The sequence below is a fragment of the Ovis aries genome, chromosome 9, assembly GCF_016772045.2.
Source record: "Ovis aries strain OAR_USU_Benz2616 breed Rambouillet chromosome 9, ARS-UI_Ramb_v3.0, whole genome shotgun sequence".
NCBI lineage: Eukaryota > Metazoa > Chordata > Mammalia > Artiodactyla > Bovidae > Ovis > Ovis aries.
Window position 1 is genome coordinate 22,078,750 of NC_056062.1, and position 12,871 is coordinate 22,091,620.

General features: G+C 50.0%; 1 protein-coding gene across 1 annotated transcript in view; it reads left to right on the forward strand.

The window, feature by feature from the left end:
• KCNQ3 (potassium voltage-gated channel subfamily Q member 3) overlaps positions 1 to 12,871 on the forward strand; it is a 302,253-nt gene that overhangs the window by 247,557 nt on the left and 41,825 nt on the right. Inside the window, exons 2-4 of the mRNA XM_027972891.3 lie at positions 847 to 937; positions 2,546 to 2,672; positions 7,573 to 7,745. Of these exons, the coding sequence (XP_027828692.1) occupies positions 847 to 937; positions 2,546 to 2,672; positions 7,573 to 7,745 (391 nt within the window). The remainder of the gene's footprint in view (positions 1 to 846; positions 938 to 2,545; positions 2,673 to 7,572; positions 7,746 to 12,871) is intronic.

The window sequence follows — 12,871 nt, forward strand, 5'->3', positions numbered from 1 at the left end:
TTAGACACCCAGAGAACCTGATGCTGACGGAGAACCTCTTTTCTTTGCTGAAATGATGAAGCAAGTGCGTGCGCGCGCACACACACACACACACACTGTCTCTCCACCACCCTCACTCTCTCACACACAGGGAGTTTATAAATACAGTCATCTCAGAGGATTGTTTGCAGTTAGCTTCTGCCTGAGGCAGGGGCATGAACCAGATGAGCTCTCATCTGGTTTTTCAACGAGCAGCTCTGCATCACGGTGGCTTGGATTCTTTCTAGCATGAAACACACTTGATAGTTTCAGAAACGATTCTGAAGATCCCCCAATTGAAAGAGATTATTTCCTTTAGTAACTACTGACTGTAAAAAAAATAATAATAATAACATGAAGATAATGGTAACAGAGACTTTCTTTGAATTTATCAATCTTCGGATGAATTTGTTTTTATTCTAAGAGTATTTTCATATGTGTGAAGGTCATAGTTCTGTGTGTGCAGGACCCATTATTAATGTAGTCACATTCCAGTTGATTGATCAAAGCTTGCGGTAACTTTGGTTTGTCAGGCAATCTGCAGTCCTCTAGGGCTGGGACCAGATGCTGTAACTTAAATTCTCACTGTTTCCACTAACTAGCTGGTAAAGTTATGCATGTTGCTCTCTCAAACCTGGTTTCCATAATTGTAGCATCAATTCCTAACTGCCTCACAGCTGTGTCACGAGGTTAAATGGGATAACATAACAAGTCCAATCCTATGTCCAATGGATGCTGTTGCTTCATCCTGGCTATTAGTTTTCTGTCTAGCCTCGGCACAATCCAGAACAAGGCACTTCCTTAGTTTCTTTCTTCCTTCCCTTCTAGGTTCCTAATTGTCCTGGGGTGCTTGATTCTGGCTGTCCTGACCACCTTCAGGGAATACGAGACTGTTTCGGGGGACTGGCTTCTGCTGCTGGTGAGATGTGCGCCCAGCGTGGTGCCGTGCTTCTGGGGCAGACGCTCTGGTGGGCCCTCCAGCGGTGAGGACAAGGAGGCCCTTGGGTGCAGTTTCCCCACAACTGCTTTTGGTTTCCTGGAGTCTCCGGCCAAGTCCAGAAGTAAGAAAAAGCAATGACAAACCAGTTGATGAGGCCTTCCGGGTGCACAGGTGGAGCAAGGAGCGAATGGCCTTGTGTTATTCCAGATTAGAGAACAGGGGACAGGAACAAAGTCAAAGCAGAAACCAAGACCCATTGGCTAAACGATAAACCTTCTGATAGGTAACGCAAAGGCGTGTTCGGTTCCAAACCCTGCCTCTGCTTCTCCTCCCTAAACCCTGAGGACCTCTTCCTTCAAGGCCAAGTACCAAATCCCATTTCTCCATGAGCACTCCAAGTCCTTCCTCCTGGCCCCTGCCCGTTTTCACCATCCAGTCTGTATCCTGCGTGTGGTGGACAGCATGCAGGCAGCAGTCTTGGGCAGATTGCCTAACACCCCGACTCAATTTCCTCCCGTCCTCGGTATATAAAAATGTAAGGCGAGGAGCACAGACCGACAGGCTGAGAGCAGCATCCATGCCCAGCCGGGAGGTGGCCTCCAGGAAGAGCTGGCTCCTGCTACAACCCCGGACAGCACTGGCCAGCTGGCTCTTTGAATGACCATGCCTTGGTTACGATCAGCCCACCTGTTTAGGGTGAGGCCCTACCCTCTGCACAAGGGAAAGATGCCACCCCCACCCCCCAATTAGGGGGATCTTGCTATTTCATAAATCTCAATTTGGTGAGCTAAGCGTGATGCCCGTGGTGTCCAAACCAACAGATTCCTTGTCAGGGCAGGTCTGGAGCTGAGACCCGAGCAGGTGACTCCTGGGAAGCCACCCAGTTCCAGGAACTAAGTTTCAAGGATTGTTGCAACTCCCCAAGAGCCCCAGGGAAGTCACCAAACCGAAGGAGCAAAGTGTCTCTGTCTGATCAGCAAGGGAGGCCTGGGAGGGAGGGAGCGGTCTCTGTGTCCTGGGGGATGAGAGTAGCGTAGCGCAGTGTGACCCTGATGGACGTGAGCTCTGAGCCTGATGATGTGCCTGGAATTCCTTCTTGGTCACTTTTGGCCTTGAAACATTTGTTCAGCCACTCCTTCCCGGGGGCCTTGGTTTCTCAAAATATAAGCTGAGGGTGATATTATAAAATTCCTCTGTGATTCCTGACCTCGGAGCTGCGCTCAATAACCACTGGCCACACTTAGCGATACCAGGGGCCAGACAACTCGTGGACAATTCCATCAATTCCTCTTCTTTCGACTCAACTGAACTTCTTAGGGGCTTTTTAGCACATTAAAGGAATTTGTAAGAAATGATCCATTAAAAAGAAAAGCATAGAAAAAAAAGGCTTAATGTTCGGGACAGCCAGCTAGTGAAGACAGGCGCTGCCCCGCACTGAATGGGGGTGATCAGCCTGTCCTAACCCCTCCGCCCATCAAGCCGGCAACCACAGAAATCCAACTCTTCAGAACTTCAGAATGGAAATCGCTGGTTCCGGACAACTGGGTCCTGGCTAATCAGCATCTCTCCATATGTTCTTCCACGCAGGAAACATTTGCTATTTTCATCTTCGGAGCCGAGTTTGCTTTGAGGATCTGGGCTGCCGGCTGTTGCTGCCGATACAAAGGCTGGCGGGGACGGCTGAAGTTTGCCAGGAAGCCCTTGTGCATGTTGGGTGAGCCCTGACCCCGGGCCCAGGGGCTCCTGGGCCCCCTCTTTGGGTGCATTGTTTCTTGGAGGCAATTTTAAGCAGACAATTCGTTTGGGAAACCCTGCACATGGTGGGGGCCGGCCTCGCCTCTCACGCTCCCTTCAACCCTCCAGCAGGCACTGAATTCCTGCCCCTGTGGCTTCTTTTTAGAATGAGTCCACAGGGCAGGGATTCTTCATGGGAGTGTGGGGGGGGGGGTACTCTCGGCATTTGGAATGCAAAGGTGCCAGCCGCTGTAGGACACTGAACACCCCCAGTCCCTGTGAAGCCGCAGTTGCCAATTGCATTCCAGTTGGCTGCAGTGGAGTTAGAAGGTGCGACATGTCCGTTGCTGGTTGAGAATTACTTCTGTAGGATCACATGATGCCCATTTTACAGAGGTGGAAACTGAGGCTCACGGTTCTGAGTCATTCTCCAGTCACACAGGGAGTAAGCAGCAGATTCCATCCTAACACCCAGATCTACAAGAATCTACCACTTTGCCCTCCCGAGGGAGGGCAACACCACATTGCTGTGTCCTGACCCAAAAGTTGCTCTGGGGATGTGTCACAGATACCCCTCCGTCCGGATGTAGGCATTTTCATAGCAGAGAGGGTGGAAGCTCTCACACACCCCTATTGGTGCGGGATAGAACCCACCTCCACCCCTAGCCCACCTAGGGGGAACCCCTAGGTTCCCATCTGAAGATCCTACCAAAATCATACGGAGACAGGATGAAATCCGCCTGCAGTGATGCTTAGGAATCTTGGAGCTTCAAATTCCTAGATATAGTTAAAGTTAGAGGATCATAGAATATCAGGGCTGGAAGGAACCTTCAGGAGCATTTGGCTGAACATGGCTTCCTGTCTGCTGCTCCAGCTCCTTTCACAGTAGCCTTAATGTGGTTCCCCCAGATTTACTTGCACACCTCCAGTCACAGGGCACTCATCACCTCTCAAGCTTATTCATTCTGTCTTAACTCCTCTGACTCTCTTCAGATATTTGAGCTCAGCCATTTTGTCCCTCCTCTCCACTCCAGCAGTCTCCTGTCCTCAGGAAAAATGTGCTTCATGACTTCAGCTCCATGTTACATCCCATCTTGTTAGCATCACAGACCCTCCTCTCTGAGCTGCTGCTTCTTCCTCACTGCTCTTTTGAAAACTGACCCCCAGGCCTGAATACAGCCCTGTTTGGTATGAATGGCCAGCCCAGGGAGGAAGAGCTAGACCCTTGCTCTGTTCTAGCTGCCAGTTTCCCTCTGTATCACCTGGGACTAAGTTGCCAGGTTTGCAGGTTACCTCACACCGAGGACAGTACCACCCTCACCATCAGCTGAAGCCCTTTTTCTTCTTCCCATCTGCTGCTGAGGCTGGAAAGCTGAGGTGTGTGTCTAGGGGGTGTGTGTGTGTGCATGCATGCACATGTGCAATATTGGAAAACTTTTCAGTTACTTAACTTTCTCCACATTTTTTTCTCTCTTCCTCTGCCCTCCTTCCGTGACTGTCTACCTGTGTCTTAGTCTGTTCAAGCTGCTGTAACAGAATACCACAGACAGAGTAGCTTATAAATAACAGGAATTTATTCCTCACAGTTCTGGAGGCTGAGCGTCTGAGACTGGGGTGCCAGCAGGGTCAGTTTCTGGTGAGAGTTCTCTTCCTGGCTCATAGACGCTGTCTTCTTGCTGTGTCCTCACAAGGAGGAAGGGGCTCCCTGGAGTCTCTTTCTTTCTTAAGGGCACTAATCCCATTCATGAGGGCTCCACCCCCATGACCTAATCACCTCCCAGAGGCCCCACCCCCAGCACCATCACACCAAGAGACAGGACTCAATATATGAATTTGAAAGGAAACAAACGTTCAGTCTTTCAAAACCCCCAACTTTCCTTTGCCTTCCTCTTTCCTTGTCTATCCTTTACCTCCTAACTCATCATTGACCAGGGGATTTTTGCAGAAACTAATGCCTGTGGCTGGCAATTTTTATTCTGGCCAGCCAAAATTAATTGTTACTTCACTAACACTTGGTGCGTCATTATACTCAATAGTTACACTTGACACACCTGTGAAGTCTTCTAATGTTTGTGAAATGTTGTCTTCAGTCTACTCTTGTGTAGAAGCAAAGGAGCATTCTCCAGCCCTGTGAGTTTCATCTTCACTTTCTGTATCAGAATCAGTCACTGAGGTTTTCTTGTCTTTTTGTTGGTCTACTATTCACATCATCTAAATCAGAGCTATATTCTGAAAAACTGTCATCTTCTGAGACACTGGTATATATGTCACTCAGATAGTCAGAGAAACTATCTGCGTAAAATTCACCAAAAAATTCTTCTTCATCCAAAACTTCACGATGCATCATTTTTGAAAATTTTATGGTAATAAATTTGCATTTGTAATATACACAGGGTTGGAACAAAAACCTAATGGAGAAAAATGTGAATGATAATGATAATATAAGTTGTATAATGAACCCTTGATCAATTTTAAGCTCTAACAACTTCACACAGTGATGTTAATTGTATCACTCTTTAAAAGCACATTGGTAACATCTCTGATCAATAATGTTCAGATAACAAAAGATGTGTTAGTAAGTCTGGTCAATAATGTGTTAGGCTGACTTCTTTTTTGTCTTTGGGGTGACCTCTCCAGTGCTGACCAGAAGTCTGTGTGTGTGTGTGTGTGTGTGTGTGTGTGAGTGTGTGTGTGTTGGCAGGGCATGGAAGGGGTGACTTCGAGATTGACAGTGCCCAAATTCTGAGGTCCCTGCCAACTTAGAGCAGTCCTAGTATATGGAGCCCCACCAGAACAGGAGGGTTTCCAGCGGAACAGTCTCACAATTCTAGGATCGTAAGAGAGCTTCAGCTTCCGTTCCCCTACTGTCCCTTCTGGAGAGACGAGACTGTCCCTAGCCTCCACCATCCTGGCTGGCTTCTTTGCTGATGTTGCTGCATTTTCTCTTCTGCTCGTCTAACTTCTCCCATAATGTGGCCCTCATAGGAAGAATTGTTTTGCTCTGTTTGACCAGAGGGTGGCTATCCTGTGCACGTGCGTCATGCCCTCCTTATGTGAAACAGCCGCAGACCCTGCCCTGTCACCGTGGCCGAGTCTCTCTGGGCTGAGATTTGCTGCCCTAGTGTCAGAGTGTCATAGACTCACGTCACATTTACCCTGTGTCTAGGTTTTATTTTCTGCAAACCTGAAAAGTGGATATCTTTACACAGATAGAGAAGCCCGAGCAAGGATATAGACATACTGATATCCAGATGTCTGACCCCTAGTTTTCCCCAGAGTTTAGGCATATATGGGAGACACCTTCACATGGTCGAAAGGATGCCAGCTTTTTGGGGCAGATATACTTGGTGTGGATTTAAGAGCCTAATCCGAGCAGGGCAGCCAGCACAAACAAAGGTATGGAGATGTGAGAGACCACTGTGAACCCAGAAAACCACACGAGCTTCTAGAAGGTTCCGTAGGGCTGGGTCACAGAGGGTTTTCAGAAGCTTGGACTTGGCCCGTTGGATAAACATTCCAAGTGTCTTCCTTGTATCCTGATGCCCTTGCAAAAACAAACAAACCAACTAAAGAGTTCTGTGGTTGAACTCCTTTGAGAAAGGCTAGACTTCATTGGTAAAAGTGACAGCCACGGGGCATAATAGTGCATTAAAGGCCCTGAGAAGTCCTGCAGTAGTAAAACCTGTTTAATTGAATTTTTTTCTAATTTATTGGATCATGGGATCCTTTGTGCTTGCTAGTCCCGTGCAGTACAGTGGGGACGTAATAGATCCTGGAGTAGTGGGGAGGAGCATTGAAGAGAATGCGAGCGAGACCAGGGCCCTCTTCCTTCCATCTTTGACCTTTTCACTTCAGGAGCCAGCGTGGCTCTTTGAGAACTGTCTCACCCCCTTGGCCTCTGCTTGCCGCTCTGGTGGATGTTTCTGGCTCACCTCCTGAGCATCCCCCCATGTCTGGGGCGGGTCCCATGCTTTCCTGCACTACCCCAGGGCCTTCTCTGAAACTGAGGGAGGTCACTGGGCAGTGCAGCTCAGAAGTGTAGGAATGTTGATGACCCCCTCGGCCAGCAGAGGGCAGGAGCCTGTGGACAGAGACTCCAGCTCCCATCTTTCAGAGGGACGGTGGTGGGAGGTGTTCTGCCTACAGCTCTGAGGTTCCCGCAGCAGCAGCCCCCCCCCCCCACAAGACCCCTGCCCTGGCCTTTCTCCTGCATCCCTCTCCCCTCCTTTCCACTTCCCGAGTTCACCTCCCTTTCAGTCACCCGCAGCCAGGACCCTCTCAGGGCTTGCTTGCAGGGGAAAGTGAAAGTGAAGTGAAGTCTCTCAGTCGTGTCCAACTCTTTGTGACCCCATGGACTGTAGCCCACCAGGCTCCTCTGTCCATGGGATTTTTCCAGGCAAGAATACTGGAGTGGGTTGCCTTGCCCTCCTCCAGGGGATCTTCCTGACCCCGGGGGTCAAACCCCGGTCTCCAGCATTGCGGGCAGACGCTTTACCGTCTGAACCCACAGTCAGACAGCATGAGCTTCAGACCCCTCCTCCACCTGGGCAGCCTCAATCCCCTATCGGCCAGAGAGGGACCCAGAAGGACCACGGCTAGAGGGTCTTGGAGCATCACTTCCCTGGGATTGGAGTGAGCACTGGCGTCCTGCATCCAATCCCAACTCGGCCGCATTCGGCCGAATCCGGCTGCACGGCCCTGGAAAGGGATTCACGCTCTGAGCTCCTGTTTCCTCACCTTCTGAGAAGTACACGTATCCCGCGGGTGTCACGATTTAACACGGCACCTTCCCGTCTGTGGCCAACAGTTCCGTGACGGCTCCCGCGCCCTGGCCTGACCTTCTTCCCCCTCTTCCCTGCTACCCTCTGCCCTCTTTCCAGACATCTTCGTGCTGATCGCGTCCGTGCCGGTGGTTGCCGTGGGAAACCAGGGCAACGTCCTGGCCACGTCCCTGCGGAGCCTACGCTTCCTGCAGATCCTTCGGATGCTGCGAATGGACCGGAGGGGCGGCACCTGGAAGCTCCTGGGCTCGGCCATCTGCTCCCACAGCAAAGTAAGTGCCGCCCAGAAGCCGCTGGACCACCAGGGCTTGCTTCCTTCCTACCCGCATCCAGTCCACGGCATCCCCTCCCGGACGGTGTCCCCAGAGAGTCCTGCCACCACTGATGGTGGTGGGGAGGAGGAACATACACCCAGGTAGACCAGATGCAAACAACACTGGCCACATCACTCAGCCCTCTTTGACCACAGTTTTCCTCTTTGTAAACACAGGGATGATAATGCTGGGGCCCCTGATGCAGAGCCGTGTGGGGTGGCAGGAAGTCACCTGGGCGGATTGGGATCCAGACTCTACTGGTGTGACTCTGGAGACTTCCTGTAACCCCTCTAGGCTTCCCTGGTGGCTCAGATGGTAAAGAATCTGCCTGCAGTGCAGGAGATTCTGGTTCGATTCCTGGGTCGGGAAGATCCCCTGGAGAAGGAAAATGGCCACCCACTCCAGTATTCTTGCCTGGAGAATCCCTTGGACAGAGGAGCCTGGCAGGCTGCAGTCTATGGGGTCACAAAGAGCCGGACATGGCTGAGCGACTGACATACACTGTAACCACTCTGGGTCTTCTCTCCTGCCTTTATAATACAGAAATGGTATGCACTCACCTCATAGGGTGAAAGGACTTAGAATACACTCAGTTCATAGATATGGTGGCTCAGTTGCTGTTGCTGTTATGTAGCCAGAAGCACAGTGCCTGAACTTGGTATTTGATACAGATTGGCTTACCCCAGGATCAGCACTGTTCTTACCCCAGTTCAGGGATAAGAAAGCAGATACAGAAAGAGGAAGTGAGCTGCCCAGGCTGTCTGGCTTCAGAGCCCGTGTTCAGTGGCTTGCTAGTGGTGGCTCTTGCCTCTACAAGGCAAGATGAGAAGCTAAGACCAAGTGGGGCTTGGCCCGGACTTCCATGCGCTCAAGCAGGAGTGGAAACCTAGGGAGAGGCCAGTGTATCTGGAGGTGCCACGCTCTGCATTTCTCTCCTACGGTTAGCCCAAACCTTTGGTACCACTGTCTTTTAATATCCCACCTTGGCTGGACCCTGGAGAAATGAAGGAAAACCTCTGAGTGGCAGGAAAAAAAAAAAACACTCAGAGGCCAGTTCAGAAGAAATCAGAGCAAAAGGCTCCTGAGATGTGTGTTCCTTAGCAGTCTCCAGCTTTTTTGGCACCAGGGACCAGTTTTGTGGAAGACCGTTTTTCTATGGATCAGTGGTAGGGGTGGTTTAGGGAGGATTCAAGTGCATTACCATTTAGTCTGTGCTTTATTTCTATTATTATTAAATCATAAGTTCCACCTCAGATCATCAGGCATTAGATCCTGGAGGTTGGGGACCCCTGCTTTAGGGGATAAAGGAAAGCTGCCTTCATTGCGAAGAGACAATCTTCTTGTGCCAGTCTTGGTGGGTATAGTGTACATGGTTGGCACCTGGAACAGGCCCCTGTTCCTGAGAGGATGTGCTCAGCCCTTTAACTGCTCTGAGAGTTGACTGCTAATGTTCCCAGCTGTCCCTTCCCTGGAGAAGCACAGGAGAGCTGCCCGGCCCAGGAGCTTATATGGTTCTCAGCTTCTGCCTCCCCCATCAGGGAGGCCCACAGCCAGTGACTCACTGACACAAGGACCTGCCTTGTGTCGGGACCAGCCCTGTGGGGCAGCTCACGCTGCAGAGCTTCCCATGGAATCAGGCTGAGGGAGGCTCCAGCATGAAGCACAACCTCGCTGAGCTCTTTGTTCTGCCCTGTCCAGCTTCTCTCATTCCCTCTGTCCCAAGACCCTCCCTCAGTCCTCATGGTTGTTGTTTAGTCACTCACTCATGTCTGACTCTTTTGTGACCTCTTGGACTGTAGCCTGCCAGACTCCTCTGTCCATGGGATTCTCCAGATAAGAACACTGGAGTGGGTTGCCATTTCCTTCTCCAAGGAATCTTCCTAACCCAGGATCGAACCTGCATCTCCTGGCATGTGGATTCTTTACCATCTGAGCCACCAGGGCAGCCCTCACATGCTTGTAAAGCTCCGTCTCAAACTTTGCTTCTGGGGAACTACACGGAAAGCACGGAGCCCGGGCCGAGTTGCCATTGAGGAGCTCAGAGTTCTCCTTACAATTCTTAACATCACCTGCCACCCAACTGGGGCAAGCCCAGAATGCCCCTGCAAAGCTCCTGGATTCCTCCCATTCAGGTATACACCCAGATATGCCAGCAGCTCATAGTAGAATGAATAGAAGCTTAAGAGTTAGACAGCAGCTTGGTGAAAATTGCGGCTCTGCCACCTTCGAGCCGTAAGACTTTAAGAATGCTGCTCTCTTCGTGAGAGCTTCCTCAGTGGTTAAAATGTAAATACTTCTGGCTGCTCACATGAGCCAAGGTACGTGTCAGTACCTGGTGAATAATTAGTGCTCATTAGTAGTAGCATGTATTATTCCAAACAGTACAAACAAATACAGAAAGAAAATGAAATACTAATTCAAAACACTTGGAGTCTCACATCTTAAAGCGTAGTTTCTTCCCATACATGTTTTATTCCCTGTCTGCTCCACTTCTGGCCACAGGCTCAGTGAGATAGGGCTTTTTTTTTTTTTTTTTTTTTTTTGAGAGTTCTTTCTTCACCTGAATTATTTTATTATTTTATTGTTATTATTACCCTTTGGCCATGCCACGTGCTATATGGGACCCTAGTTACCCAATCAGGGATCCAAAACATGCCCCCGGCATTGGAAGTGCAGAGTCTCAATCGCTAGACCACCAAGGAAGTCCTTATTTTATCTTTAATCAGAGGACATGTTAGCAACACCTAAGCTGGTGTCCATGCAGCTGAACTGATTCATGGCTCTGGTGGAAATCAGGACTGAAAATGGCTGGGTAAGGCCCTTGTCCTGTGTTCCCTCAGATTAGAATATGTGGCAGTTGGATGTTTGCCATGTAATACCTGGGAAAAGATGGTCCACGCCACCGCTGGACCCCACACCTGCGCCTGAGGGGGTGGAATCAGGACAGTCACAGGTCTGCAGCAGGAGACGGAAGACAGAGCGACTGCTCGGCCAGCTCCGCGCCCCATCTTTCCCCCCAGCAGTCCCCGCTGGACGAGCCCTCAGCCTTTCACTGTCCCTGAGCTCTAGTGGGGCTGCAGGCCTGGCCTTCACTTCCAGAGCAGGCAATGTGTTCAGAAAGTATAAGCGCTTACCTGGATTTGAGTCCAGCATTTACGAACTGCAGGAGCTTAGACCTGTTCCTTCTCTGAACCTGGTGAACAAACACCACTTCATTTCTTCATTCATTCATTCATAAAAACGTGTTCTCTGGGCCAAGTTCCATGCTGGACTCTCCTGGAAACTCAGAGATGAAGGGTGAGGGGCCCACACAGGGTAGGACTTTAATGCTCTTACTAAAGGGATCGGCCAGACTCTGCTTCCAGAACAAATAAGCCCTGGAGTCTCTGTGCCTTAGCACAAAAATGTGGGCGTCTTCTCGTGCACACGGCGTCTGATGCGGGTCGAGTGGTCCTGGTTTGTCTAGGAAATGAACCTTGAGTCACTGAGGCAAGGGAAGCGGGCCTGCGAGCATCCTCTAGAATGGACCTAACACAAGAAGTAGCTCCCATCCCTCCCACAGACTGGATCCCAAACCTTCAACTGCCACTTGATTGCTGGGGGGCTCAGGCGTGTGCAGGAGCCGGTGGACGTCGGGGAGCCGCCGCTGCCACGCAGCGGCTGGCGAACATTGCATCAAGTCAGAATTACCTTGAATGGCCTTTGAATGACTGCAAGGCACAGTGAGGACTCATTTCCCTCCCCAGTGATCGCTGCCAGCTCTTCATCCCACACAGCCAGGACTTCCATACGCACATGGACAGCTGTTTCTCTGGTTCAGCATTTGGAGGCGGAGAGTATGAAAGAACATAGTCACGCTGGAATCACAGTCTACAGGGTGAAAGGTTCGTGACTGGGGAAGGACCAGCCACTTCATCCTTTCCTTCTCCAACCTCGGTGGAGTGGACACTCACGGAGGGGAAGGGCTGCTGGATTGTCCGCAGCGTCTCAAACAATCTCTGTCTGCTGTGAACTCACCCGAGTGCACCAGGCACGCGATGCTGTGGCAGAGGTCAGACCTATAAGCGAATGAGCGTAATAGAGACTTAACATCTGTTTAGAATATGATGAAGACGTAGAAGGAAAAAAAAAAGCTAGAAATGAAAGCTCGCTCTAGTTGAGGGAGCACACATCCAGAAAGCTCTCATAATGGAGATGACACGGGTCTTAGGTGCCCCAGTGCTCTCGGGTTGGGCCCCCAGGGAGGGGCCGGGAGGACAGAGGACCGATGTGAGCAAAGGCTCAGCGAGATGCGATGGGCCCAGGAGGCCCGTTGATTGGCCGAGGATGGTCGGATAGATGAACTCTGTTGATGTGAATGGCTTCATTCTCTGTGATGACTTTTCTTTTTTTTTTTTTTTCCTGTGTTTTTTTTTTTTTTAAACTTTATTTTACTTTACAATACTGTATTGGTTTTGCCATACGTTGACATGAATCCACCACGGGTGTATACAAGCTCCCAATCCTGAATCCCCCTCCCACCTCCCACCCCATATCATCTCTCTGGATCATCCCCATGCACCAGCCCCAAGCATTCTGTATCCTGTATCGAACATAGACTGGCACTTCATTTCTTACATGATAGTATACATGTTTCAATGCCATTCTCCCAAATCATCTCACCCTCTCCCTCAGAGTCCAAAAGTCCATTCTATACATCTATGTCTCTTTTGCTGTCTCGCATACAGGGTCATCATTACCATCTTTCTAAATTCCGTATATATGTGTCAGTATATTGTATTGGTGTTTTGCTTTCTGGCTTACTTCACTCTGTATCATCGGCTCCAGTTTCATCCATCTCATTAGAACTGATTCAAATGTATTCTTTTTAATGGATGAGTAATACTCCATTGTGTATATGTACCACAGCTTTCTTATCCATTCATCTGCTGATGGACATCTAGGTTGTTTCCATGTCCTGGCTATTATAAACAGTGCTGCGATGAACACTGGGGTACACGTGTCTCTTTCAATTCTGGTTTCCTCAGTGTGTATGCCCAGCAGTGGGATTGCTGGGTCATAAGGGAGCTCTATTTGCAATTTTT